The sequence below is a fragment of the Seriola dumerili genome, unplaced genomic scaffold, assembly GCF_002260705.1.
Source record: "Seriola dumerili isolate Sdu_G_001 unplaced genomic scaffold, Sdu_1.0 BDQW01000199.1, whole genome shotgun sequence".
NCBI classification, from domain to species: domain Eukaryota; kingdom Metazoa; phylum Chordata; class Actinopteri; order Carangiformes; family Carangidae; genus Seriola; species Seriola dumerili.
The window spans coordinates 1,506,013-1,531,295 of NW_019174454.1; the positions used below are offsets into that span (position 1 = coordinate 1,506,013).

The following is a 25,283-nucleotide window of genomic DNA, read 5'->3' on the forward strand; positions in this document are numbered from 1 at the left end:
TTTTTTTTATTTATTTATTTATTATCATTTTCTTTCTTAAGTACAACTACAGCCCTTAAGTGGAAATAATTTTGTTGTGATACCAGAACTCATCCTATAATTTTTTTTTTTTATTTATTTATTTATTATCATTTTCTTTCTTAAGTACAACTACAGCCCTTAAGTGGAAATAATTTTGTTGTGATACCAGAACTCATCCTATAATTTTCACTCTGTTTTAATTTAATGTCCACTTCACAGTCTTCCTCAGCAAATTAAGTCTGCTCAGCTGCTCAGCTGAAGTGAGCAGACTCCATTCTCTCAAGGCAAACTGTATGATGTAGCTGAAAGCTAGGGGAAAAGGCTAGTAAGTGGACCTTACTAACACAGAAACTTAGCATTTTCTGTATTCTGTACCTCAATGGCTGCATGAATCCAGCCGAGCAGCTCTTCCACATTGCAGTAGACACCTGGCCTCCTCTCCCGGGCACAGCCAACACCCCAGCTCACCACTCCTACCAGATACCACCTAGAGGAACTCAAGTGCACCAGAGGACCCCCACTGTCCCCCTAGGATTCATAAGATCACAATAATATTTTTACCACCATTTTAATATCCAAACCATTTGCCAGAAGAGAATGTCAATACTGGAGGATTCTACAAACTACAACTATTACTGAACTGCAGGCCTACAGCAGCACAACTTGAAATGGATCCAGTTTAAAAATGTAATACACTGCATACATGGTTGTTTGGTTAAAAATATTAATATCAGATATTCTTCTTTGTCTTTTGCAGTAATAATCAGAATTGATTGTCAGTTACCTGGCAAGCATCCACTTGCCCCTTCAGGAAACCTGCACAGATCATTGTTTGGGTTATGGCACTGCCATAGACTGTGGGACTGGAACACACAGACCGGTTAATCAGAGGGATGTTGGCCTTCTGAAGTGAAGGAGAAACCTTGCCTGGTGGCAGAACAGGGATACAACATTTGAGCGATAGCGGCAACTTCAAAGAGGTTGTCTTTTCCTATTCATGGGGTTGCTGTTGATGAATGATGAGAGGTAGTGTTTAGGTTTCTCACCATTTTCCTCCAAGTATCCCCAGCCAGTCACAGTCATGGAAGCTCCGGCAGCAAGGCCAAAGGCTTTAGGAGGTAGACAAACCGGCCTGCGGTTAACTAGAAGACAGGGGCAGTACATTCATTATGAAAGTTTTAGCCTTTAAGGTTCTTATTATTTACTTTTGTCATTCTGAAAGTTCTGTTTAAAGGTACAGTTATAGTTATCAAGTGAGTACACTGGCTAACTTTGGTCTGAGGTGAAGAGCTTGCTGTTTGGCATATACTCCACTAGAGGGCAAAACAGTATAGCCTACTGTATGTTCTTATTTGCCTTTGTCACAACTGTTGAGGTTGAAATTCAGCCACAGACTCCACATAGTCAGATAACCAATAAACTAATGACTATGCCAATGGATAAGGTGCAGTGACTCCTGTCAGTGTGTTTGAATGTGTTTAAATCCAACTCTAACCTCCTACTGTAATCGGGCTGCTGAGTCTCATCAGTGCTATATCATAGTCGTTTCGTGATGGATTGTAGTCTCCATTTATTATGATTCTGTCCACGTAGGAACCTCCCAGTGTGCCCATGTATGTCCGGCCTGACACCACTCTCCAGCGACTCAGCTCCTTTTTACTGCTGCAAGGTCAAAAACAAGTGCGTAAGGAGGAAGTGTGAGCAAGAGTGTATGTAGATGTTTATCACAAAAGGAAATTCACTGGAGATTGTGTACACGGAAGCTGTACTAACCCTGTAAAACAGTGGGCAGCAGTGACTACCCAACGCGGTGACACTAGTGTTCCTCCACATGTATGCTGGCCACCCTGTTGCAGGCTGACCTGCCAGGGCCAGTCCTCGATGAGAGCATCTGTACCCCCGACAATACGGTCCTGAAAGCCCACCTGTCCACAGTCTGACAAACAAAAGAAAAACTATTTTCTTTACAGTGGTACATTTAACTACCAACGTTTATTTTCTATCTTTATGGATTTATCCATATAGATCATTCTAGTCAAGCAGTAAAGGTCTGGTTAGATTAGTTTCTTTTCCTACACAAACTAATTTTTGATCTATTCAACAGAATGAAGGAACCTACTCCATCATGTGTTGCTAAGTAAGAGTTGTGCTGCTTACTGTAGACATGCATGGGCCTGTTAGTGTGAAACTAGTTATACACCCATGTCATCTTCCACCCACCACCCATGAGCCCCACTCTGCCTTGTTAAAAACTGTAAACAATGTTGATGATGGTGGTTGCTTTTTCAAAAATAAACTCACCTGAACAGGACAAAGACATCACAGATCCGGATCTGCAGACACTTCTAGTGTAAGAAGAACAGAATGAGTTACACATGAACCACATGTGGCCACAACATTAGTTAAACTGACAAAACACACAGTCAAATGTTGTGTTGATCTACCCCCCCCCCGTTGAACTTTGTCTCTTTCTGTTGTTTGGTTTGAGTAAAACACCTGCCGGTCTTGTTCACTCTCATAGAAAATAAAACAGAGAGGGAACGAAAACTGGGATTTTTTATATTTAGGAAGAGAAACTGTGAGAACAGAAGAGAGGGCGAAGGTTAAAAGGGGGGAAGAGAACAAAGATTAATTTTAATATGTTTTTATCTTTAAAGTCAACAGTTTGAAGGGGAATCATCTCTCAGTCAACAGCTGTGTCTTTGTCTTAGACAGCAGTTTCTAAGACAGCATTGTTTTTTTTTTAAGATCACTTTAGATCTGAGCGGCAATGACAAATAGTCATTCATTAGTCATGAATAATGAGGTTTAAAGCTTTTGATTTTCCATTTCCCTTCCTCACCGGTCAATGGTAGCCTGATGTATGGGTGTGTTTGCAGTCCCAGGTCTGATGGCTGTGAATGGTCCGGTTTTCAGGGAAGATATTAAAGTGTCCACTGGGACACTGCTGCTACGAGGTTTACTGTTGATACAGAAGGAGCAGAGGCTTGATTTCAGGTCAAATAACCCATTCATTAAATTTGCAACACAATCCATGTGATGCGTGACATCTGTTAAATTCATCCCTGGTGGGTGTAAACTTACTACGTGTATCCCAGTTGATTACACGCCGTCTGTGTGTGCTGCTCGGTCCAGTCGTCACTGCACACACTCCTCCAACCTGAGCCAGGACTGTACACCTGCAGGACGTGCTTACGTGACATGAGACGCACTGGAGGGAGAAACGGCACAAAGAGGAAGAAAAGATGTCATTTTTCAAGCTTTGTTTTTGTGTCTGTGATGACAAAGCAAGAAAGAGTCAGGTGTTTGTTTTACCTGGAAAGGTAGTGTTGAGCGTAAAGCTTGATAAACAAGTAATTTCATCCTCTCCTCCCGCACAGTCATCATTCCCGTCACAGGCTTTGTCTATTGGGATGAACTTGACTGAGCGCGAACAGAAGAAGTATTTGCTCTCAATTAGCTGCTTAACTGGAGGGCAAAGGGGGTGGCACATCGGAATAGAAAGGCAGAATGCATGTTAGAATAGCATTATGCTCGGATGATTTCATATACAGTAAATGACACTGAATCCTGTCGTGAATTTTAAACCTTTGCAAAGCATCTTTCTCTAGTATCCAAGCAGCGAAGTCGGATAGAAATATGAAGGTGGGGCCTGTTTGGCACGCCATCCTGTGGTGTTTGTCTGTGTCTTTGGAGAAAGGAACTACTGTCAGGAATTGTAACTCACTGAAATATGCTGCGGTGACCAGTATGCCCAGTAGCACCACAACTGTCAGGACAGCTAGCAGCACCCTCTTCCGCTTAGACGCCTTGTCTTTCTGAGTCTTTGGAGCCGTCATGGGCTTTCTGCGGCGGCCTGGCTGTGGAGCCACTGAAGGAAGGAAGAAGTGGGAGAGAAATTAGAGCGATTGGAAGAGAAACATAAATGAGGCAATAATAGAAAAGTGAGATGAGAGAATAGAAACCGTTACGCAAATGAGGGAGAATGAAAGGAGAAAAATGAGTCAAGTGGAAAAAGATAGTACATACTGAAGGTGCAACTTCTCAGTACTGTCCCACATAAGTATTTCCAGTTTTTTAACATGATATTCACAGAACTCTTCCATCAGCACAGCAACATGCTGTTTATTAACACAAAACCAACAACAGCACACAGCTTACCTGCCTGCCTGGGATTCAATGGTCTAATGCTTTCCTCTGGCACCTGGGCGATCGTCTGAGGAAAGAATAAAAAAGGTGCATAAGACAAGGGGTAAGGTGAGCGCAGGTGTCGAAACAAGTGTGCATGGCATGGCCTGGGAGGAAATATACATTGTGTGTGTATAGGAGGAGGTGTGTGTGATGGTGTCATTTTGTGTGGAAGTTTCCATGTAATTATCTGAACTTACATGATATCTTTGCATGAGTTTATTTCCAGGTAATTCAAATATATGTGACCATAAGTTGCATCTACCTGTACAAAAAGGCTACAGCATGGTCATGTGTAAAACAGGTGTATAATACATATCCAGGGAGGAACCACAAAGGATTACCGATTATGCACACATGGAACACTATGGAGCCACTATGAGATGTCACATTACACCCATATGCCCCCACCCTGTACATGTCAGCCAGTCCATATGCTGCAGGCAGTTCCCACATCTGGTATCTCACAGACTACTTGACTCTGAATGTACAGGATAGTGGGGGCATGGTGTGGTGAGGTCCACTGGGACCCAGTAAGTCTTCCAGTCAAATGCAACTGATATTGTGCAGACAGAACACACTGTATTATTGCAGGGTGGTATAGACAGGTGTGACCACCCTTCAACCACAGGAGCCGAGTACTCAAGTATTCTTGAACAGGATATCAGCTGTATCCTGGTTGCATAATCGCATACAGAGTTCATTACAGTCTGAATTGTGTGTGTACGGTGTAGGAAAAGTTGCAGAACAAATGACAGCAGTTATTCCCCAGGACAAGGGGGAGGATCCTCTGAGACTGTTCACAACCTTTCTGTTTTTGAACCTTTCAAACCAGTAAGTGTTGATATAGTACATACATTTTGTGACCTGCTGAGTAATTTGCGGGGTGGTTTTCCCTTACTTGATGCCTTTCACTTGGAAAATGAAAATGAAGCCTGAAGGGGTAAAGATATCCAACATTTAACAGGAAAAACCAAAGATTGGAAAAACCTAAATAGTATTCTGTGTAGCATAAATATATTTTTTAATACAAATTATATATACATTATTTCAACCCTTGATAGTGGACCTGAAGCCTGGGTGCCTATACCCTGGATTAGTCCGTCTACTCTCATTTAACTCAAACATTTGCATGTTTATCAGCAGTGTATGTAACCTGCAGCAAGGTTAAGGATATGTAAATCAGAGCTCAACAGAAAAGTGAAGCACAGAAAAGTAATCTTTGGGGTTTTGATTTTTGATCAGACAAAACAAAACATCTGAGGATGTCAAATATCAAAGGAATGTCACTATTTTTGTGATATTTCATGCAGCAAACAATTAAGCTTTCTATTTCTAAGTAATGTAGCCAATTTTACCAGTCACTGATTGACCACAAATACCTGGTAAATCAATTCAAACAGAATCTTTGAATCTGTAATCCCAGTTTTGTAATCTTGTTCATTTAAATTTGAACTAGCAAACTATGGGCCGATTACTTTTAGAAACGTTAACGTGTTGTGGAGGGAGTCCCATTTTTATTTCGGTCTAATTTCACTTTGAAAAGTGTGGGGTCGGTTTAATCACTCTTACCGTATCTGTCTTTTCAGTGGAGCGACACGTCGTAAATGTCAGCTTGGCGCAGCGGCTGAAGTGTGGCGGGGACGCCGTTACTATCCACCAAAAGAACAAATTGAGACGTGACTCCTGGTACCAAGGTAACTCAAATACTGTCTCATTTGTATTTTCTGTCTTCTTTGCTGGATCTGTCTGGTTTGCTTATGTCAGGGAAGACCTAGCTTGGTTCAGAGTTGGAAACTGCATGCGGTCAGTTAGCGGGGCTAGCTAAAACCGCTAATTAAATACCTCCAAAACAATGGGGCGTGACCTTTTCAGTTTCTACTTGTGTTAAATACATGTGGCGTGTGAGTATAGAGGCTGTAGAGGTGTAAAAAGTTACCGTTGACAGAGTTAGACTGAGTAATTTACGTTAAACCTGCAATAACTGTTCTTTAGACACTTAGGGGCAGTGGTGTTGATATTTTACGTTTTTAGCATTTGTCGCAGGTCTCGCCGGGGTTGCACCAAATGTTGTGACCACCATAAACTGACCGAGACGGAGTTGCTTGGATGTTACCATACACTGTACATATTTAAGCGGTTGCTACTGCGAGTAGAAAGTTGTGAACTTGATATGGTGCAAACAGCTGCTTATTTTCATGTAGAATTTAAGTCCGGTATTCACTCATTGTTTTGCTCTCCGCCAACTCCCAAGGGAATTGATATGGCTGAGGTTAGCTTCTGATTTGCAGGGATCACAAATCTGAAACTGTGTTATAAACAGGCTTTAGTTTTTTGATCTAGACCTGACCTGGTCTGATGTGGTCTGGTTGTGATAAAAAGCAGTAAAGGGTTTTATTTTCAGAACAAAGGTTTCACAAATCGGAAACTATTTTTAAACATTTGAGTGAACCTGTTAATCAGGTTCAGGTCTGACAATTAAAAATCAAGTTTTCTTAAGTTTTCCTGGTCTATTGTCTGGATGGAGAGAAAGCAGTTGAAGTGAAAAAGCTGAAGGAAGTTTTTGATCAGCTTTAAGTTGAATATCTAGCAGCATTTCACAACAGTAAGTGGATCAAAAAAGAAGCATTGGTCATGCCAGTTAAAGTGACGATTCTCTAAAGGTTCACCACTATGAGCGACTACTATCACAATACCATCTGATACATTATAAAAAATGATAGCTGCTTTAAAGTAATGTAATGTTAATTCACTTCTTTTGCTATTGAGTAATTAGTATATGGCCCAACACTGGCCACATTTCTGAGCTGAATTTGGTCACATTTTACAATGTTTTTTCAGCAGCTTGCTCCCAGTTATGAATAACTAGCATCTCACCAATAGATTCATGTCACCACATTTTGTAATAGTGCTGTTATTCAATCAAAACCCATTTCTTGGTGTACAAACAGGGGTCAGCTTTGTTGTGACACTCACTATTTTCATGTTACTCTCAGTGTGCTTTTATTCATCAAGGGTGAACATGACTCATCCTGTAGTGTTGTAGCTGCTCAGTATCACATCAGTATGACTGCTAACCGGCCTGTTTGGAGGATTTCAGCCCATGGTGTAGAGTTACCGACAGTTTGTAGAGCACTTTCGTCTGCCTGCTGTTCTGCCTTTGTCCTGTCCTCACAGTTTGCCATTCAGTTTTTGAACAACAAACAGAATATATTTTAGTTGATACTTTTTTTGATCAAAAAAACTAATGCAGAATCTTTTATGACTAAATGAGGAATTGCCAGAAATCGTAGCATCACAAAACAGTAACTGGAAACAGCGGACTACTGTTCTCAAATTTACACTTCTGCTTTAGTAGTATTTTGTAAGTTCCCTCATTTGCATATTGCTTTGCTGCTTATTATTTTGCTATAACTTCTGTCAAAGGAAGTGCACAAAATCAACTTTGACACAAAAGTTGTGAAAATAATGGTTGGTGGCTCTTGTCAGTCAAATGCTAGGAACAAGCAAGGAAAACAGAGACGGGCAAAGAATGTTGTTGGGCAGGTTTTTTTTGGAAGGAAGCTTACATTATCCTGCTATAAATCAGCTGTGTCACCATGAACCATAAAAGACTGTATGTGTCAGAGATCCAGACATTTTGTTCTTTACTCTGCATGTTGTTGTCCAATCACTCTCAGATTTCTCTTTATATTGAAACTAGTAATGTTTCACCTGTATGAATCAAGCCCTGCAGCACTTTTGTATGTGACATGAGACTTGTAGTCACTTATGGTAGAGTTTCAAATAATCAATTAATAGCCATATACTCTCCCTTTTATGTAATAGAATGTAAGTTGATTCTGATAATCCCTTGTCTTAATTCCCCCAAAAGACTGATGACTCAACCTGACCTAAACCTTTCCACTTGTGTAAGTCTATGAATATAATAAACATAATAGTGATCCCTCTATGTAAATTAATAATTTGATTTTTAAAAGATGGTGATTAATACACACCCTCAAAATAATCACACAGACTCATTCCCAATACCAACTGGCAGAAGAAAAAAAAGTGCAAGAAACTAGGTCATCATCCCCTGATGTAAGTATAAGTTGAATAAGCAAGATGAATGTGACAGCACAAAAAAGGGGGAGGTCCATCTCACCTGGGAAACCAGAAAGTTGGTTAAAGAAAGACTTGTTGGCATGACTTGACAAACACATCCCTGAAAATACAGGATCTGTTTTGTTATATCATGACACATGATGATAACGCCTTCTGGGAAACACCAATGTCATTGTTGCCATCATGACTAATTTAAACCAGTTTATGAGCCAGAGCCATGTTCCAAAAAGCCAGATAACAGTGGCCAAGCATGATCATATCTCACATCTTACTTCTGCTGTAACAGCTAACCTCACAAACCTAACTTTGGTTCTTTTTGAATCAGAGTGACCCATAGGTGGACTATGTGTATTGGGAACTGCTCCAGCACCAGCAGAAAAGCCTAACTGGGTCAGCCTTACAGATAAAAGCTGTGACACGGTAAACCTTTTGTTCAAACGTGTCAGTGCTCCTTGCTGGTTTTCAGCTTTGTTGGATTATGTTCCTCTCAACTGAAACATACACAAAAGGGCTTTTAAAAAACTACCCGTGACATGTAGGATGACCTGTAATCAAAGGCCGAGATCTAGACCAGTGCTGTTCACACACGTTAAGATATTCAAAGGCACAAACAAGCTAATGTGCATTTATATGCACAATGGTGCATGCTTTAGTTAGTGTAGGCTGCACTCACAAACAGTTGCACACCTATATAATGAGGTAGATGGTGCACACATACATACTGAACAAATGTTAAAACAGCATCATGAAGTATGAATGTGAATGTATATGAATATGAGCCGGATCATTTTGAATCTAAAATGCTCCTACCTGCCCTTTGAACTGCCAGTAATCACACAGAACAGATACTGTATGTAAAGCACAAGCATGCGCTCCCATGTAGCAGCAGATGGCATTTCCAATATGCAAAATATAGCCACTGCCAGTACACTGCAGAAACTGGTTGAACCTTTTGTATGACAGTATGTCTCAGTGCCATAGTAAAATAACAAATTTGTTACCAGAATTGACAACGATGATGTGATTCAAATGACCCCTCCCATGGAAACCAGTGAACTGAATTGCCATCTTCCTGATGAATATGTTGATTCTGCTTCCAGTTGCACTCACCCACATGATGTAGTTGTCTTTCTCAGTAAGGCCCAGATGCACCTCATCTGACGGGCAGCACAGAGTAAACACTGCCCTCCCTCCCTGGAGGTGGGACTCAGACAGAAACTCACTGTCCTGTGTCTGTCCTTCGTCCGTTTCCTTTCACCTGCCCGCTACACTTACTTCTACTACAAAACCTTGTTTGATTCAGCCTCTATCTCTCTCTCTTTCTCTCTTCCCTTTCTCTTTCTACAGCAGTGTAACTGAATCCGGCTTGAAGGATGCCTGACTTGCCCCCCTCTAAAACCCAGAGGCTGTAATAAAGAGTGCTGGTGTGTAGCGCTGTTTTGACGCTCCGCAAGGTTCAGATAGAGCTGCTTTAGGAGGACCAAGCCCTGCTGACAAAACAAAACAAAACTGAAGTATTCCAGGTAACCTGACACCTGAACCCTCCTCTTCCTCCCCTTCTCACTCTCTATCCCGCGCTCCCTCTCTCTCTCTCTCTCTCTCTCTCTTTCTCTCTCTCTCTCTCGCTCTCTCTCTGTCTCTCGCTTCCTATGTGTCTTCCCAAGTTTTGTCCTTCCTCCCACATATCCTCCCACTGCAAACTTTTTAAACCCTCTTAACATACACCATCTTTTCTGCCCCCTTAAGATACAAATACATGCAAAAACTTCGACATAACAGAGTGCTCCATATATGCACACATACACACACACTCACACGCGCTCAGACACAACATGAAGTTAACAGTGGTGTGTATGTGTCCAGTATTATGCCTGGAGGCTGAGGTGTGTCATTTCTCACCTGTATTGTTTTGACAGTGTAATGAGAAGTCGGTTGGTATCAGTCAGGAGTTCTTGTCTGACATTCAAATTGTGACTCATGCCATTTCTTGTCTCAGAGAATTAACACAAGAGGAATGTGACAAATACATTCCATGCCTCACAAGAATCTACAGCCATGCTAGCAGCTGCTGGGCTACAGTGGCACTTTATGCTAAATACTATAAGCTGAATGCCATCATGCTAACGTGCTCCAAATGACAATGCTAATGTGCTGATGATTAGCAAGAACAATGTTTACCATGTTCACCACATTAGTGTACCATGTTAGAATGTTAACATTTGCTAATTAGCACTAAACACAAAGAATGGCTGAAGTTGATGAGAATATCATTACCTTTGCAGGTATTTGGTCATAAACCAAAGTTTTGGATTGATTAAAGTTTGACTTGATAATGGTGCTAAATTGAAAGTCAGAGGACATGAATGTCTGAATCAGATTTCATGGCAATTCATCCAAGAGCTGTGGAGACATTTCACAGAAAAAATGCCAACGATGAATGTCAGTACAGAATTTCATGGTAATCCATCAATAGTTGCAATAATGGTTATTTAAAAATGGAATTACACATCTTAAACCTACTTTCTATGAGTTACTGTAAAACGTGAAAGAATGCTGCAGTTTTAGGCAAACCTAAGTCAATAATGTCAACTTGTCTGTTTTAGAAAAATAGATATGTTTTGACATCACTGTTTGATTTTTGGCCAGAAGTGCAAAATGCCCGAATGTTTCAAATCAGTAGATATCAATACAGCAGCAGATTTCTGTCCTATGTTTCTGAAGTATTAAGTTACCCTTTAATGATGCACCCAATGACCACTCTGGTCACTAAGTCAGTCTTCCAATAACCTTGTAGATATTCAGGTTGCCAAAACATTTAGAGGCCCCACCCAGGTATGAAATATGGTGCATGACCTACTTTTGTGTGTTTGCCTGACTGAACTTAGTTAAAATGAACGGTATTTCAAAGTGATTCACTGCACTGTACGTACAGTAAGTCACCCATTTTAAGTCCTCACATTTACCACTATGTAAATCACATGAATCACAAGGTTTATCCTGTCTGACAGCCTGACATTGCTGAACAATGGTTGACGAGATGTTTGCACAAACTATAAAAGACAAGATGAGAGCAATACAGAGATCTAATAAATCTTTTGTACGCCCTTGCTTGACTTCAGGCTTTTATTGTTCTGCTCAGTCAAACTGGTTGATTTTGTTCATAATCCCATTAGCTCTCACAGCACGACAGCTGAACACACAGTCCGTATCAAGCGGATAAAATTCATTATTCTTCATTTCTTTGTCAGTGAACACAGTGGTTGCTGCTAAAAACACTGTGTTCGTTTGAAATTGGGTGCATGTAAAGCTCAAGGACAACCAAATACACTCCCGACTTCCTAAATGGAATATAGACCAGATTGTTTACATATTAACAGAATACTTCCAAGGCTATTGCTAAAATATTTGTATTCACAATGGATATGTAAAAGTATTTTTACACATATATATTACTTATTCTCTTTCAATGTGTTTAGAACTTGTTGATAACATAAAAATGTTGATAACATTAATTTGTTGCTCACTGACTGGCAAACTGTGTGTCAGCAGGTTCAAATTTGGTGCAAATCTGAGAAACCTAAGCAGGGACTGTACAGCGTGATTTGTGTGTTCCTTTATAATTTGATGACAAGACTAATTTTGAGCAAAGTGAAAATGAATATGGCAACAGCTAGCTTTATTTTAATTTAACCTCTAAAAGCGAATGAGGACCAAAAAAACCACTGCCACCAAACTTTTAAAAAAATATCCTGGACCACACAGATTTAAAATGTGGAAGTTTCCTTTAAGTCCTTATCAGACATGCCTACGTGGATGGTTTACTAAAGTTTAGTAGGAAACCTGATTAGAAAAGGATCAAAGTTCTTTTCTGAGTTTTATAAAAAGACCACTCGTATAAATCAATCTACTACTCATACAGCATGCCATTCGTTATTTTGACACAAACACAAACCCATTAGTTATTAAGGATTTGGGGAAAAAAGCAGAGGTTATAACAAAATCCTAATTACAGACACCCAAATATCATACCTCACACCACTGTACTCTCCCTCACCTTTAAAGCGGCTGTCACTTCTTGTCAGAGGAGCATCTGGAGGGCAAACAGTGTTCCTAGTCGCTGAAATTCAGCATCTCTCTCTGAGGAGTTTCTCGGCAGACTTTTATTGTTTCAACAGGGACCACCCTCTGCCCTCCACTTTCATGGCAAACAACTTATTTCAGTCCATCTCTCTCTCTCTCTCTCTCTCTCTCTCTCTCTCTCTCTCTCTCTCTCTCTCTCCCTCTCTCCCTCTCGCTAACACACAGACACACACAAACACTTGCACTCCACCTCAATTTACAACCAAAGCCATTAAACCACCACCCCACATATAGGTGAGCATTTTGTGAAACTTGATATGGAGCTTCAGAGAAGTTAGGGGAAGTGCGACATGAAAAACAGCTTGTTAATTATTAACACCTTCACATTTCATGTTCCCTGGACTCTAAAGAATCTGTATTGTCCCTCTCTGTCCCTCTTTGTATCCAAACCGATTTTTCTTGGGGAGGAATCAAGTGTCCCAAAAAGTGCAAATGTTTTCAAGATAATGTTATTTCAGTTGTGTGATAAATTGAATTTGGAAAATATAAATGAACATTTCCTGGATATAGGACAAAAGACAAGGAGGGGAAAACAAACAAGATTAAAATTCGTTTTAAAAAAATGGATATTCAAGCTCCAAAATGTATATTCAAGCAGTCTATGATAATCCAAAATTACATTACATTTTACTCACTACTTGCTTACATTTACTATATATTTAATTCTGAAATATTTTGTCTAAGGTGTTCAAATTGTCAGTCATATTTGTGTGCATAATCTAGAAACAATAAACACAGGTCCCAGTGATGTGATCCTTGGTCTTGGATGTCTTGGATCACATGACTGTGAACACACAAAACACTTTATTGTGTTAGCTGTCACCCACTGCACCTGACCGAAATTAAATGAATGGATTTACAGTATAAGGAAGCTATCTGCTGAGAATTGTGAAATATACCACGTTTTATGCAACTCAAGCAGGTTGGTGTATCCACATCAATCTATGAATCATAGTGATAGATGATATCTTTATGGATAGAGGGCTTTGCAGAAGAATTAAGTTTTATAGCCTTGATCACTGTGCAGGAGTATCAGTGTCACCTGTCAATGTGATGTGATGATGAAATGCAATTCTTTCCTGGAAAATTGCTGCCATATTGCTGTGAAATACCCAAAAGATCTCCTGCAAATAATTGTTCTCTCTGCTTAGCACTGCCCAGGTGAACGTCATAAATACACGGACACAGATGCACAGCAGGCAAATCACAACTAACTAGCTTAACTTGTGCTTGTCATTGCAAAAAAATCCACTGCAATCTGATCATGTTACTATTGGATGTCAAAGGAAGGCTCAATGCCTAACATGGTGTGTATTGACATTATACTGTTTTGATGAAAGGCTTTAGAATATGGATTTCCATTTGCAACCTCCATGAAGACTCCTCATTCTTCCTCCAAAAACTAGCAAGTTGACCACTGAGTTGAGATTATTTTATTACATATTCTGTTCCAAAGGGTCAAGAATGAATTTATATGTTTATAACCTCACTTTTACCACTCATTATGAATGTCATCAACTGGCGTATTCTTAATAAGTGTCTACAACCATAGTAGCAGCTCTGTGAGGCTGTACATCAGTGCTTTGAGCTAATGTCATCTCAAGTGCATTTACCTTATTGTAAACTCTACAAAAGTAATACTGTTCTAGATTCAAGACATTCACCTACTAGATTCAAGACATTAACTACTTCTTGTAAGACAGAAACATTTCTTGAAACAAGACGATTCATCTTTTACAAATAACACAGCAGCTTAAAAACCTTATGACATGTCAAAAAAGCTTGGTTCATCTGAGATATGACTCAAAACAAGATGTTTTCAAGACTGTTTCACTTAACAAGATATTCAAGATGCACTGTCTAAAAACAAGCTCCTTTATCTCACTTAAATCTTACTCTTTTGGTGATTTTGTCTTATATTAAGTGTGATGAGATATTTTGACTAGAAATTAGAAAAATATACTTGGTAAGATTTTGAGTTTTTGCAGTGTGTGCATACCAACACCAAAATGCAGCAAAATGGATAAGGGTCACATCTAGAGTATATCTTGAGTCTGGAAAAAAGTCACAGTAAAAGTTAGATATATAGTATAGATAATCATTTAAAGGAAGGAATAAAGAAATGCTGACCTGTGACATGTGATGTGCATGTGACAAATGGAAGGGGGAACTTGACCTCAACTTAAATTTCAGATGAATGTGGGGGCGTGCAAAGAAATTTTAACTGCGGTTTTTAACAGAACCAAAACTTAGTCATGCTTATTAGTATAAGATACGCTGTTCATCATCTAGATCATGGGATACATATTAGCACAGTATGTCGATGGCAGCCAGCTCACTGCTTTGCCTTGAACACATTTGTGGCTCATGGTCTCTGGTTCTGTTAGTGTGTGAATCACACAATCATGTTAAATGACAGGACACTTTCTACCACTTGGAACTGGTAACATCTTGTGGACGGATGGTGACCCATCTTTAAAACTTGTACATCTTTTAAGCTGATCTACTAATTACGATACTTAACATTTTTGAATCTTAAACTGTGGTATTTTTGTAGTGATTATTAATCATTCCTCCACTATCTTGAAATCTACCTTCTCTATATGCTCTTGTGATTCATATTTAATTAATTCTGTCCTGGAATTAGTAAGTGACTGGAGTACTTTACTGCAATATAAAATATAGTGAGCTAGTGGGTTCTTGAGTTAGACACTCAAGAAAGTCCAGCTACCCTACAAATGCAACAGCAACATATAGTAGTATCAGCTTATAGCAAAAGATTACATTTTCAGGGAAGTGAGTGAATCAGATGTTTTGGTACTCTTTCTGGCCCAGGTCAGCTCTGGTTTCATTTAGTGTTTGCACTATTATTTTCAACAATGAAGAGGTGTAATAACTCAGACACCCAGCAGGAGTCCCCATGCACCATCAGATTCAGGTGTTATTACCTGGCAGTCTATTAATGATTTTTAAGAGAGGAGACAAAAAGAGAAGCTGCCATTGGAGCTGGGATGGAAACCGGGGGGGACAAAAGAAGGGCGTGTCCTTAGTGAGAGGCACTTTGTTATGTAGATAAGATAGTTCTACAGAGGAAAGGCAAGACCAGAATGGAGTTTCTGGTTCTGTTTTTGAGTTTCCTGTTAGATCTTAGTGAGACAGGCATGCAGAAAGGTGGATGTGTTGTGAAAAGTTGTTGTACTGCACAGTATCACAGTACTCCAGAGTGAATTTTAAAGCAAGGGCTGCTTCACATGACTGTCCACTCTGTTTTAACGTTTGCTAATGAAGGGAGGGTAGAAGACGGGTAGGATAAAGAAAGAAGATGGACCGGTTTAAAAGAATGACTGGTATGGGGACATGGACAGACAGACATAGGCAAAGAGGGAAGAAGAGAGAGTACAAGGCTTCTGTGTTTTTGTTCTTCACAGTCAAGAGGAATGATTTAATAAACATCAGTGTAAAGTCCAGTAAGTGAGTGACAGAGCTCAACTCCAAACGGACAGCGAGGAAAGGAGAAGACAGACAAGAGATAACATTGGGCATCCTGGCTACTCAGCTATGGGGAATAGTGGTAAGAGTCTTTTAGCTGAGTTGCTTAATTTCAGTTCTGTTTGCATGAACTGTGACGCACATAAACAATCTCCAAAACAATTGCTCTGGGTTGTGGTTCAGATTTGTTTTTCTACTCAAGTATTTTACTTTTACAACATTGCCGTTTCTGAATTCCAACAGAATGAATTTTTCCTCTTTGGATTCAGTGCATTTTTAATGTTTTCTTGGGTTGCCTTTTGTACATTTCACACACAAACTAGCTCTAGTCACTATTGCCATTATCGCATGAGTTCTCAATGTAGTTGTGCTTAAGCTTATGCAGTTGGGTGAAAAAATACAATATATAGTAATAAAAATCTTAGCTGGTCACATGATGTATCAGCTGTATTTTTGTCTCTTTAACTCCTTCCACACTTTCAGTGTCTCTCTAGACTGCTAATGATACCAGAGCCAGAATCTTTCCCAGAGATTGATTTTCCAATCTCATTTCATCAGAGTGAATATTCATTCATAATGAACAGATACATATTGATCGAATTAGGCCCCAGCAGCTAGACAGACTATTTCAGTTGGTAGTCATTTATATCAGGAATACAATACCCTGTAAAATTAAAAAAGAAACTATTTGTCATTCAGTTGGCTTGTTTATTGTTCGGGAATGCTTGTAAGGTGATCTTTGAACACGTGTTGATCTATAGCTATCATCTAATTTGCTCTCTGTATTTTATATTATGCAGGAAGCAGGGTAAACTCAACAGCAATCGGGGTCGCTGTGGGCTTTGGCATCCTGGCGATCCTCTTTACCATAGCCATTGTACAATTCTGCTGCAAGTACAAATGCAAAAACTGCTGCAAGAAAAAGGGTGAGCTGAGCTTTAATGAGCCATTGCAAAAAACATGCTGCCTATCTACCGTTGTAGTGGTATTGCCGTTCAGATAATAAGGTTTTGAGATAATGCATATCTGCTGCCTCGCCAGTACAGTGGAGGTGAATGGAATTTGTGGTGCACACAGCATTTAAAACGTACAATTTAAGAAGTTCAATAGCAACATTTCATCAACTTGGTTATTTTAATAATAATCAAAAGACCTCTATGAACACTTCTCATGTAGTAAGAACTGCCTTCTAGAGTTATCCAGAGAAACGAGGACACTGAATCCAGAGCTGCTGCCATTTAATTTTTCACCTCTCTTTTATTGGGAAGGAAGCACAAATCTCAGAGATAGATACTGGCGTGAAACCTGGATGCATATGCTTACATGGTTGATGATGTGCAACATCACCCAACATTAAGACTACAATATGATGAATCTGTCATGCAATTGTTGTATAGTGATGCATGTTCAATGTGTCTCCTCTTATTCTTTAGAGCCGTCACTGAAAGACAAAGTGCTCACGTAAGTGGACGTTTCTTTCCTTCTATATACATTAATTGCTTTATGTTCATATGGTTAAGCTTGGTGTGTTTTATCTCTCCCTACAGCAAAGTCGGGTTGAAGAAGTCTTCTCCCTTTTCCATCAGCAGCATCGTAAAATAGCGGATGAGGTGGTGGCAGTTTAATCATAATGGAAGGCACACCCCTCGCCTGTCACTTTCCTGTGCACCACACATCTTGTTTTGAGCACGTATCATGTTATCTGTTCCTGTTTGTCTTTTGCTGCTATTCTTTATGTTGTTTTATTTTAACCCGAGGATGTAACTTATCATGTTCTTTTTGAATGACTTTTAACTTTTTGTGTGATGTAATACATTCAAACTGCGTCACTGCCTCTTGGCAAACTTATCAGTCAGGCCTTTAAAATAAAAATGGCTTCTTTATCTTGAAACAGAAAGAGAGGCAGTGTGTGCTATTGTGTATGCAAAATTGTATTATTAGTTCATGTCATGTAATTTAAAAAATGAATTAAAAATAAAATAGAATATATATTTTCTTGCATTTCAATTTGTCAGTTTTGCTATCTGTCATGGGAAACTGACAAGTATGTCGTGTTGTGGCTTCAAATGCACACACACCCACACACACACACACACACACACACACACACACACACACACACCAGAGAGAAGCTAATGCATACATGGTGCCGCTCACGAGAAAAACTTTTGAGGTGAAGGCAGAATATCAACAACTCCACCACAGCACCTAGGCAGATCAGTTTTCTTGTAAGCTGTGGGTGACTTCCTTTCACGTTCACATATCTACTACCTTTTTGATACTTTCAGTCGTTGCCAGAACTTAAATGTCTCATTCTTTTTCCTTTAAAGAAACCAAAACATGTTTCTTTGTAGCTGATGTTTTTTTAATGTGAACTGCCTACAGTGAGGTGAATCATGGTCAACTTTTGTACTTAGTCAAAAACAATCATAAGTCAGATGTACAAAAGGCAAAAAAAGAAAGGGGTGTGTGTGTGTGTGTGTGTGTGTGTGTGTGTGTGGGTGTGTGTAGGGGTGTGTGTGTGGGTGTGTGCGGCTGATCAGTGTAAACAGTAAATGATTCACTTATGAAGCTGTGATGTTAAAAAACCTTTATCTGCGTTTCCTCCTTTGTGATGATATTATTTTGGGGATCAAAGGTAGACTTGTTTAGATTGCAGCAAATTAAAAGGTTGAGGACTCCAAAACCACCAGGCTCACCGTTGTCAGATGGTTTTGGTAATTTGTTTTTCCAAAAACCAATGAACCAACAGAATTTGCAAGGTTCATCAGGGACCTTGCATCAAAATCTAATTTTGGGAGCATCCTGCACATTGCACATAGAGCAGCAGATAGATGATTAGTATCAGTAGTTCATTTTTACACCAGGGCCTCCTAACAGGTAAATCCAGCCATACACGGAGTGGTAGGAATAGAAGATGAAATATAAGACTGTAGGACGTGTACTGCAACACCAGTAACGTGATACTTTTCAGTTCAAAAGATTTTTTTCTCAACTTTTATAGGATTAGCCAAAAATTGTCTCACTTCCCCTGTACTTTATGCTGCACATGGAGAAGTAAGTCATATGACTGTCTTTCCACTGTCAGGGATCTGCTTCATAAAGAGATAAAGAGTACCCTTTACCCAACAACTGACGTTAAGGCATTATTTCACTGAGATTAATGTTCAGTATCTATGAAAACTTAGTTCCCTGCCAATATTGGCTGCCTTCGCTATAGATTTAGAGCGGGGCTTTTTTTTAAACGAGTGGAAGGCTGAGAGAGGAAGTTTTTGTTTCTTAGTTTAGAAGCTACAAAACCACTGCTCTGGTTCCTGTACAGAATTTGCATATGGGGATCCCAAGTACAGTGAAGTAATATGTAATTTTTTTTTCTTTTCCAGTAGGTATCATTTTGTTGTTTCAGGGTTTTCCTTGTGTTTGGTTGAGTCATGGTTTCTAAAATATGGCATATGTTTACTGATTGGGGTTTTTTTTTTATTTTTCCAGGGGAAGACTTTCTTTCACTCACATGTAGTAGAGCAGAAAAATATGTATTCACAGCAATACGCAGTAAACATGTTTTTTCATAACATTTAATAAATAGTTTAAACAGAAGTAGCTTAAAGACACACCTACAGTATAAGACATATGAGAGTCACTTTCTGAGTCAGAGAATGTTAAAAACGGACTGTGACAGAACATCCTTACTAATAGTTGTTGTTAAATGTTTGCACTTAACAAGTGTTGACTGAGGTGTAATAGCAAAATGCCCAAAACCATGTAACTGTCGAACGGTTTCTCTGCATCACTCCCATGCTAAGTTTCACTTCCTGCATACTGCATTTTAGTCGGTTGTTAATATACCAAGTGAGACAGCAATGAATAAGGCTTTTGACATTAAAATGTCTAACTGTGTGAAGTCCTGAGACACACCAACAGCCACCAGCCCTCAGCTGTGTGGTTAAACCTCTCTTTCCTTCCTACGTTCAGCAACAAGGCGCTGAGTGCTCTGTTTCCTCCCTACACTTCTCCCCTTTTTCCCCAAAATACACCAACATACTCCCCAAATACAAATTAATGCTTCTATTTCATCATTCAAAAAGTGTGTCATGTGGGAAAAAGGGAAAAAGGGAAGTGTATTCTTTTCAGCACACCGCTCAGACAGGTTACGTCAGCTTGATTTTATAAATAGCGTTGTTACGCTGCATAGTGTGTCAGTCATTTGTAAGCTGTACGTCACATAGTGAGAGAGACACATTGTTCATGTTGAAGTCATGTTCTCCCTCCACCAGAGTTGTTAGCAGAGGGAAAGTCTCCCCTAGTTTTGAAAAAGTGTTTTTAAAATCATCCATCATGACAGAGTTCATTTGTGATTTTTTAGAATAACTGGCTTTGTAAGAGTCCACAAAATCACATTTGCTGCTCAGTGATCCATTTTCTATACACATAGCTCTATATTGTTTGATAACTTCAGATCCATAATGACCTTGTTTATGGCACCAAGTGCACTGACCTGCCCCTGAACAGATACATGACTGAGTTCCAGCCTTGTAACCTGTGACCACTTCGGCCAAATCTGTATCTGGAAGTATCTGATTTAACCCCTCCTCATCATTGCAGACATGAATCTGCACAGCAGAGGGGCTTTGGGTGCGATAATTGCCCCCAAGAACAGTCTCCTTTAGAAGCCTGTTGTCCTGTCCATCCAGATTCATGGAAGAAGAATGGAGCTGGCAGCCCAGCCCCAAACCACTATCCTTTCTTTTCCCTACTGTGTCAGTATCAGTCCTCTCATCTGGCATGGGGTAATCTGTCTGACTGCTGGTGGAGCTCTCTGGTCCTCCCAAGCTCCCACAGCCACTGTCATCTTGTTTCATTACAGGACTACCTTCATTTTTTATAGCAGAGCTGGACACCATGCTGACCCCACTGTCCATGCTTGTCCTCCTCTCTTCCTCTTCATTGTCTTCTATTACTGTCACGTGGGTCACAGGGTCTTTGACACAGTTTTTCATTTCTGTTCTGTAACTGGACAGGAACCATCCTCTGTCTGTGACAACCTCAATAGTTCCTTCTCCAACACTGAGTGGAAGCCAGTAGCTTGAAGGGGATTTCTGGAGTGAGACAAGAGAAGATGTTGGTTGCACTATTATTCATTGTTTTATTGTCACTTTCAGGAGAAAAATTAGTTATGATCTATGAAGAATGTGATGCAAGGTGGTATCTACAACAAATTTTTTGATCTCCTTTTTCTTTCCATTTCTGTAATAACTTTTGGTTCTGCTTTTCTTATAGCTGACAGTACAAGTTTGCATGAGTGTGATTCTTCCCAGTTTACAGTAATCTAATACACTTACCAATACAGCAGGTATTTTCTCTGGTCGTTTCAGGTAACACAGGAGGATGGCTGCACTGATAGCAATGATCATCAGCACACCCAGAATAGATAAGGACGATATGGCGATTATGTACCATTCTGGAAGGGAGCAAAAACACAAAAGAATTTAACAGATGTGACGGTGTTTTATAGATTTGAATCTGTATCATACTTTAAATTTAGGCTTGAAGGAATAGCCCAACATTTGGGGAACTGTGCCAGACACATGAGTGATGCAAGAGCGGTATTGCTCTTCTCATCGAAGAAAGTGAATACATGTATTTCCCAAAAATGTCATACTGTTTCATTAAGGCTAGCAATCTACTTATCGTCTGTTTATTTTTACTGTTGGCACATAGAATTATTTGTCATTGAAAAAATACAATTTTAGTTGATATTGTTCTATTGTTCTATCATCATCATGTTTTTCTTACCTTGCTCCGGTAGCTGCAGACACTGTGTAGGAGACAGAGCACTGATGGAGAGAGCTGCATTACCCGCTACCACCATGCTGACACAGTACTCTCTCCCCCAGTGGAGAGAACTGAAAGTCTTAGTCGTCTGATCCAACCCCACATCATCTGTCAGGTATGCTGTAGTAGTCTGTAGGGCAAAAAAATCAAAGTGCCATGCAGGTCAAGGCATTGTGCAATATAGCCTCGGAGGAGTAATGTATTGATGATAATCGTGATATTGGCAGATGGCAGTGGCAGATATTAGGCCTAGGTGAATCTTTTGTTTATCAGTTTATCTGGATGCTGTTTCACTATCCATTAAGTGTAATTCATCAACACACAATAAACAAAGTTAAAGATTAATTTGACTGAGCATCTTTTCCTTTTTCTTTTCAAATTGTCTATAGATATTCCGATAATATCTTTATCATGAATTCCTCTGGCCATGATAGTCATGTAGGTATTGATTCAGGAAGAAGAGCATGACATTAAATGTTGAAATATGGTAAAACTGTAGGATATTAATAATTAATGAAGGCCCAATCAGGATTTTTAAAATAAAAATAGAAAATAGAAATATTCAGATACAAAATTGTAGAGTTTGACTTATAAAATAAAATAAGCATTTTGCCTGTTTTCTCAACTGATCATAATAGAAAATATACCTACATTTTAGTAGCATTGATTCATTAACAAACATTTTGCACATTCAATAGATATAATTAGTCCCAATCCCCTGTTTTGAATTTTAGTGACAGTGTTGGTGGAAAGGGTGAATGATGTCTTAAATTATTTCACATATTGTGCCTTTAAACCAATAATTCTGATGCCCACCTTATTATCTTGCCCTCTCTCCTCCAGGTAGATGGTGTAGGTAAGCCCAAATGGAAAGAGCTTCCTCAGAATGGGTTTCTTGTGAACAGAAACAGATAGAGTGCTGGAAGTGGCCAACAAACTGAACGAGGGAGGCTGCAACTTACCTGTGGGAACAGAGACAGGTAAGAAAACAACCCTATAGTGTGACATTATAATGACTGATGTCTGACTGACTGATGTCATACCAAAGTAACAGCCATGCTTACTTTCATTTGGGCGAATTCTCTTGCTTATCCATTCAGACTTGTAATGTCCTGTGACCAGCTGGACTCTGACCTTGTAGTGAATGTAATAGTCAAGTATAAAGCTGCTAAGGTCACAGTAGTGGTTTGTGATCCCAGTGCAGCTTTTTACCTTATCCCACTCACCATTGTACCTGAGGACAGAGAGCACATCAGTCACCAACTGGAAAGAGTGGAGTCAATGGATAACAGAAGGTGAAATAATAAAAGTCAGAATCAACATTTAAAAACTCGATTCAAGTGGTCCAAAAATATCACAGTTGAGAGGAAAACAAATATCAGTCAGAGGAAGGAAAAAACTGCTGGGATATTTAGGAAGTTGACAAACAGGACATGGTAACTCTTATGTAAAATTGTTATTCCTAATATGTTGAAATTAAACTTACTTTCCCATTTGTACATTGTACTTGGAGTTTGAGGGGGCTCCCGCAGGGTGTTTCCAATGTACTATCACATCACCATCTGAAACATTCACCGCCAGGTCTTCAGGCCGACGGACATCCTGTCCTGCCACAGAAATAATAGGAGAATCATGATACTCATTCACTTTTGGTATTACAAAATAATTTACATGTCGTGTACACAAGCTGACCTAATGTTGAAAAACTTTGTGAAGAGTGTGGTCAGGAGGGGTAAAGGAAGTCTGGCTGACGAAAAAGACGCAGCGATACTGCAATCGTATGGGATCTCTGATCATAAGACACTGTGGGTGTTTTGTAAAGGGAACAAAAGTTTTACCCATTTCCACTCTCTAACTTATGGGAATCACTTATCAGAATGGAACTCTCTGACGCCTTCATAATAAGAAACCTTCTATAACTATAACTATATCTGTATTTGTATTTTTTTTTTCACATAATTTGATGACTGTAACAATTCCACAGTGATAAATTCAAAATATATTTGCTTAATTTAAACACAAAATTAGATCAATTCAAATACAAAGTATTTGAAAAAGAAATAATGAATAACAAAGGTTGTTAATTACCTGATGCAGAGTTTAAGCAGATAATTAGGAGGAGAAGAATTGGTGTCTTGTTGCTCATATCCATTTCAGGTATCTGGAGAAATATCATCACTCAGTAATGATCCACACTGCGGTCACCAATAAAATCTCTCAAGCCGGTCATCACTGAGGCAAATTAGAAAGTAGAAACATCTTTTCTCCTCTGCACAACTCTGTGTAACGGTTCAAATTGATAAATTTAGACAGAGCGGAAGCAGCGGTCCTCTTGCTGATACTGTGGTGTCTGTTCATCAGGGGAACAAATAAGAAGAGGCAGCTGGCTTTACCCAAACGACTTTATTTGCATAGTTCTCCCGGAATGCTGTTTTCTCTAGCTCAAGTCCCCTCCCTCTCAGATAACGCATTTCCTGTCGTGACGTTGCTCCTAGTTTCACCTCTCTTTCTAAGCTCTCTCATCAGACCTTTTTCCTCTTTCCACACTCTGTGTACATTGACATCTCAGAGAAAAGAAAAGGGAAGCATTCAGGAGTTCCCCTTTCACTTTTTTTTTTTGCAGGCAGTAGTTTGATAAGATAGGTGTTTTTAAACAGAATAAGGATTTGTAATTTCTTAATTTTCATAATAAAAACATGCAGTTTGAACCAGATACAGACACATTATAGTCTTAGTTTGCCTCTGTTTAATTTTGACCACAGTACATGTATTATATCTTTTCCTGTGACTCTGTGTCTGTCAGTTGTGGTGGCATGCATGACAGGTGGTTTTTGCAAAGCGTTGTGGTAGAATTGGCTGTAAGAAGAACAGGACCACCAAAAAATACAAAGTTTATTTTTCAGTATTAACAAGCAAAAATCACTTGATATGTTGATACACATAAACTAATGAGTTTATGTGCATCATAGACATTTAATTCCACCGGGTAATAAACTCATATTAACTAAAGTGTCATTAAGGTCATGACCTTTCCAAAAGTCTATCTGCTGAAGGGAATATCTGACTCTATCTGTAGTCTCAAGAAACCACAATGACTGTGGACCCTTATCTCCAAACCTCATCTTACATATGTACCTTTATCACTTTTCTGCAGATTTGAAAAGAAATTCATGATATAAAGGTTATTGCGGGTGGATATGGAAGATATGAGTGTGTTTTTTCATATTTGCCAAAAGTAGATGGGAAATTATTCAAACATTGGATCCTACTGGTCACCAAGTTACCAGTTAATAATCATTTTTCAAGACACCATTCGCGAAAAAAATGTAATTTAATTTACTCACTATCAGTATTTCCATTACATAGTGTAGACAAAATGTGCAAAGCTTTATACAAGCTACAATAAGCTAAACATTTAAATACACATCTGGACTTTCCTTTTGCATCTTCTGGATATTGCTCTGTAATAGATGTGCAGTAACAGGATGGATTTATAACACAGTTGC

At 39.3% G+C, this 25,283-nt stretch overlaps 2 protein-coding genes and 1 long non-coding RNA gene across 5 annotated transcripts in view; 1 reads left to right on the forward strand and 2 right to left on the reverse strand.

The window, feature by feature from the left end:
- The window catches only part of LOC111228073 (transmembrane protease serine 3-like), a 13,833-nt gene extending 1,406 nt beyond the window's left edge, over positions 1 to 12,427 (reverse strand). Inside the window, exons 1-12 of one of the 3 annotated variants that reach the window (XM_022753863.1) lie at positions 12,371 to 12,427; positions 4,183 to 4,237; positions 3,749 to 3,892; positions 3,337 to 3,489; positions 3,106 to 3,232; positions 2,864 to 2,983; positions 2,323 to 2,366; positions 1,795 to 1,957; positions 1,517 to 1,683; positions 1,068 to 1,163; positions 806 to 948; positions 397 to 549 (exon numbers count right to left, since the gene is read on the reverse strand). In XM_022753863.1, coding sequence (XP_022609584.1) covers positions 397 to 549; positions 806 to 948; positions 1,068 to 1,163; positions 1,517 to 1,683; positions 1,795 to 1,957; positions 2,323 to 2,366; positions 2,864 to 2,983; positions 3,106 to 3,232; positions 3,337 to 3,489; positions 3,749 to 3,860 — 1,278 coding nt within the window. In that variant the 5' untranslated portion in view covers positions 3,861 to 3,892; positions 4,183 to 4,237; positions 12,371 to 12,427. Of the gene's footprint in view, positions 1 to 396; positions 550 to 805; positions 949 to 1,067; positions 1,164 to 1,516; positions 1,684 to 1,794; positions 1,958 to 2,322; positions 2,367 to 2,863; positions 2,984 to 3,105; positions 3,233 to 3,336; positions 3,490 to 3,748; positions 3,893 to 4,182; positions 4,238 to 9,426; positions 9,834 to 12,370 lie in introns of those variants that run through there. The other 2 variants (XM_022753864.1, XM_022753862.1) reach the window with 2 other exon arrangements.
- A 3,424-nt stretch (positions 12,428 to 15,851) lies between these two features.
- On the forward strand, positions 15,852 to 17,891 carry LOC111228074. Its single transcript, XR_002665368.1, has 4 exons — positions 15,852 to 16,027; positions 16,746 to 16,871; positions 17,379 to 17,406; positions 17,493 to 17,891. It is a non-coding gene; the product is annotated as an uncharacterized LOC111228074 (long non-coding RNA).
- Positions 17,892 to 19,502: 1,611 nt separating this feature from the next.
- LOC111228022 lies at positions 19,503 to 24,142 on the reverse strand. Its single transcript, XM_022753791.1, has 7 exons — positions 23,866 to 24,142; positions 23,264 to 23,384; positions 22,842 to 23,011; positions 22,594 to 22,739; positions 21,739 to 21,907; positions 21,285 to 21,403; positions 19,503 to 21,041 (listed from the first exon to the last, which is right to left on the reverse strand). The coding sequence occupies exons 1-7, from the start codon at positions 23,951 to 23,953 to the stop codon at positions 20,142 to 20,144; spliced, it is 1,713 nt and encodes a 570-aa protein (XP_022609512.1). The 5' UTR covers positions 23,954 to 24,142; the 3' UTR covers positions 19,503 to 20,141.
- Between the last annotated feature and the right edge of the window lie 1,141 nt (positions 24,143 to 25,283).

Bases quoted from the DNA above. Each gene is read 5' to 3' on its own strand.
- LOC111228022 (XM_022753791.1), bottom strand. From the start codon at position 23,953: ATGATATTTCTCCAGATACCTGAAATGGATATGAGCAACAAGACACCA. The intron at 21,908-22,593 runs GTGGGCATCAGA...TTTGCCCTACAG, and splicing joins AGAGAGGGCAAGATAATAAG to ACTACTACAGCATACCTGAC. The intron at 21,404-21,738 runs GTAAGAAAAACA...GCTCCCTTCCAG, and splicing joins TCTGCAGCTACCGGAGCAAG to AATGGTACATAATCGCCATA.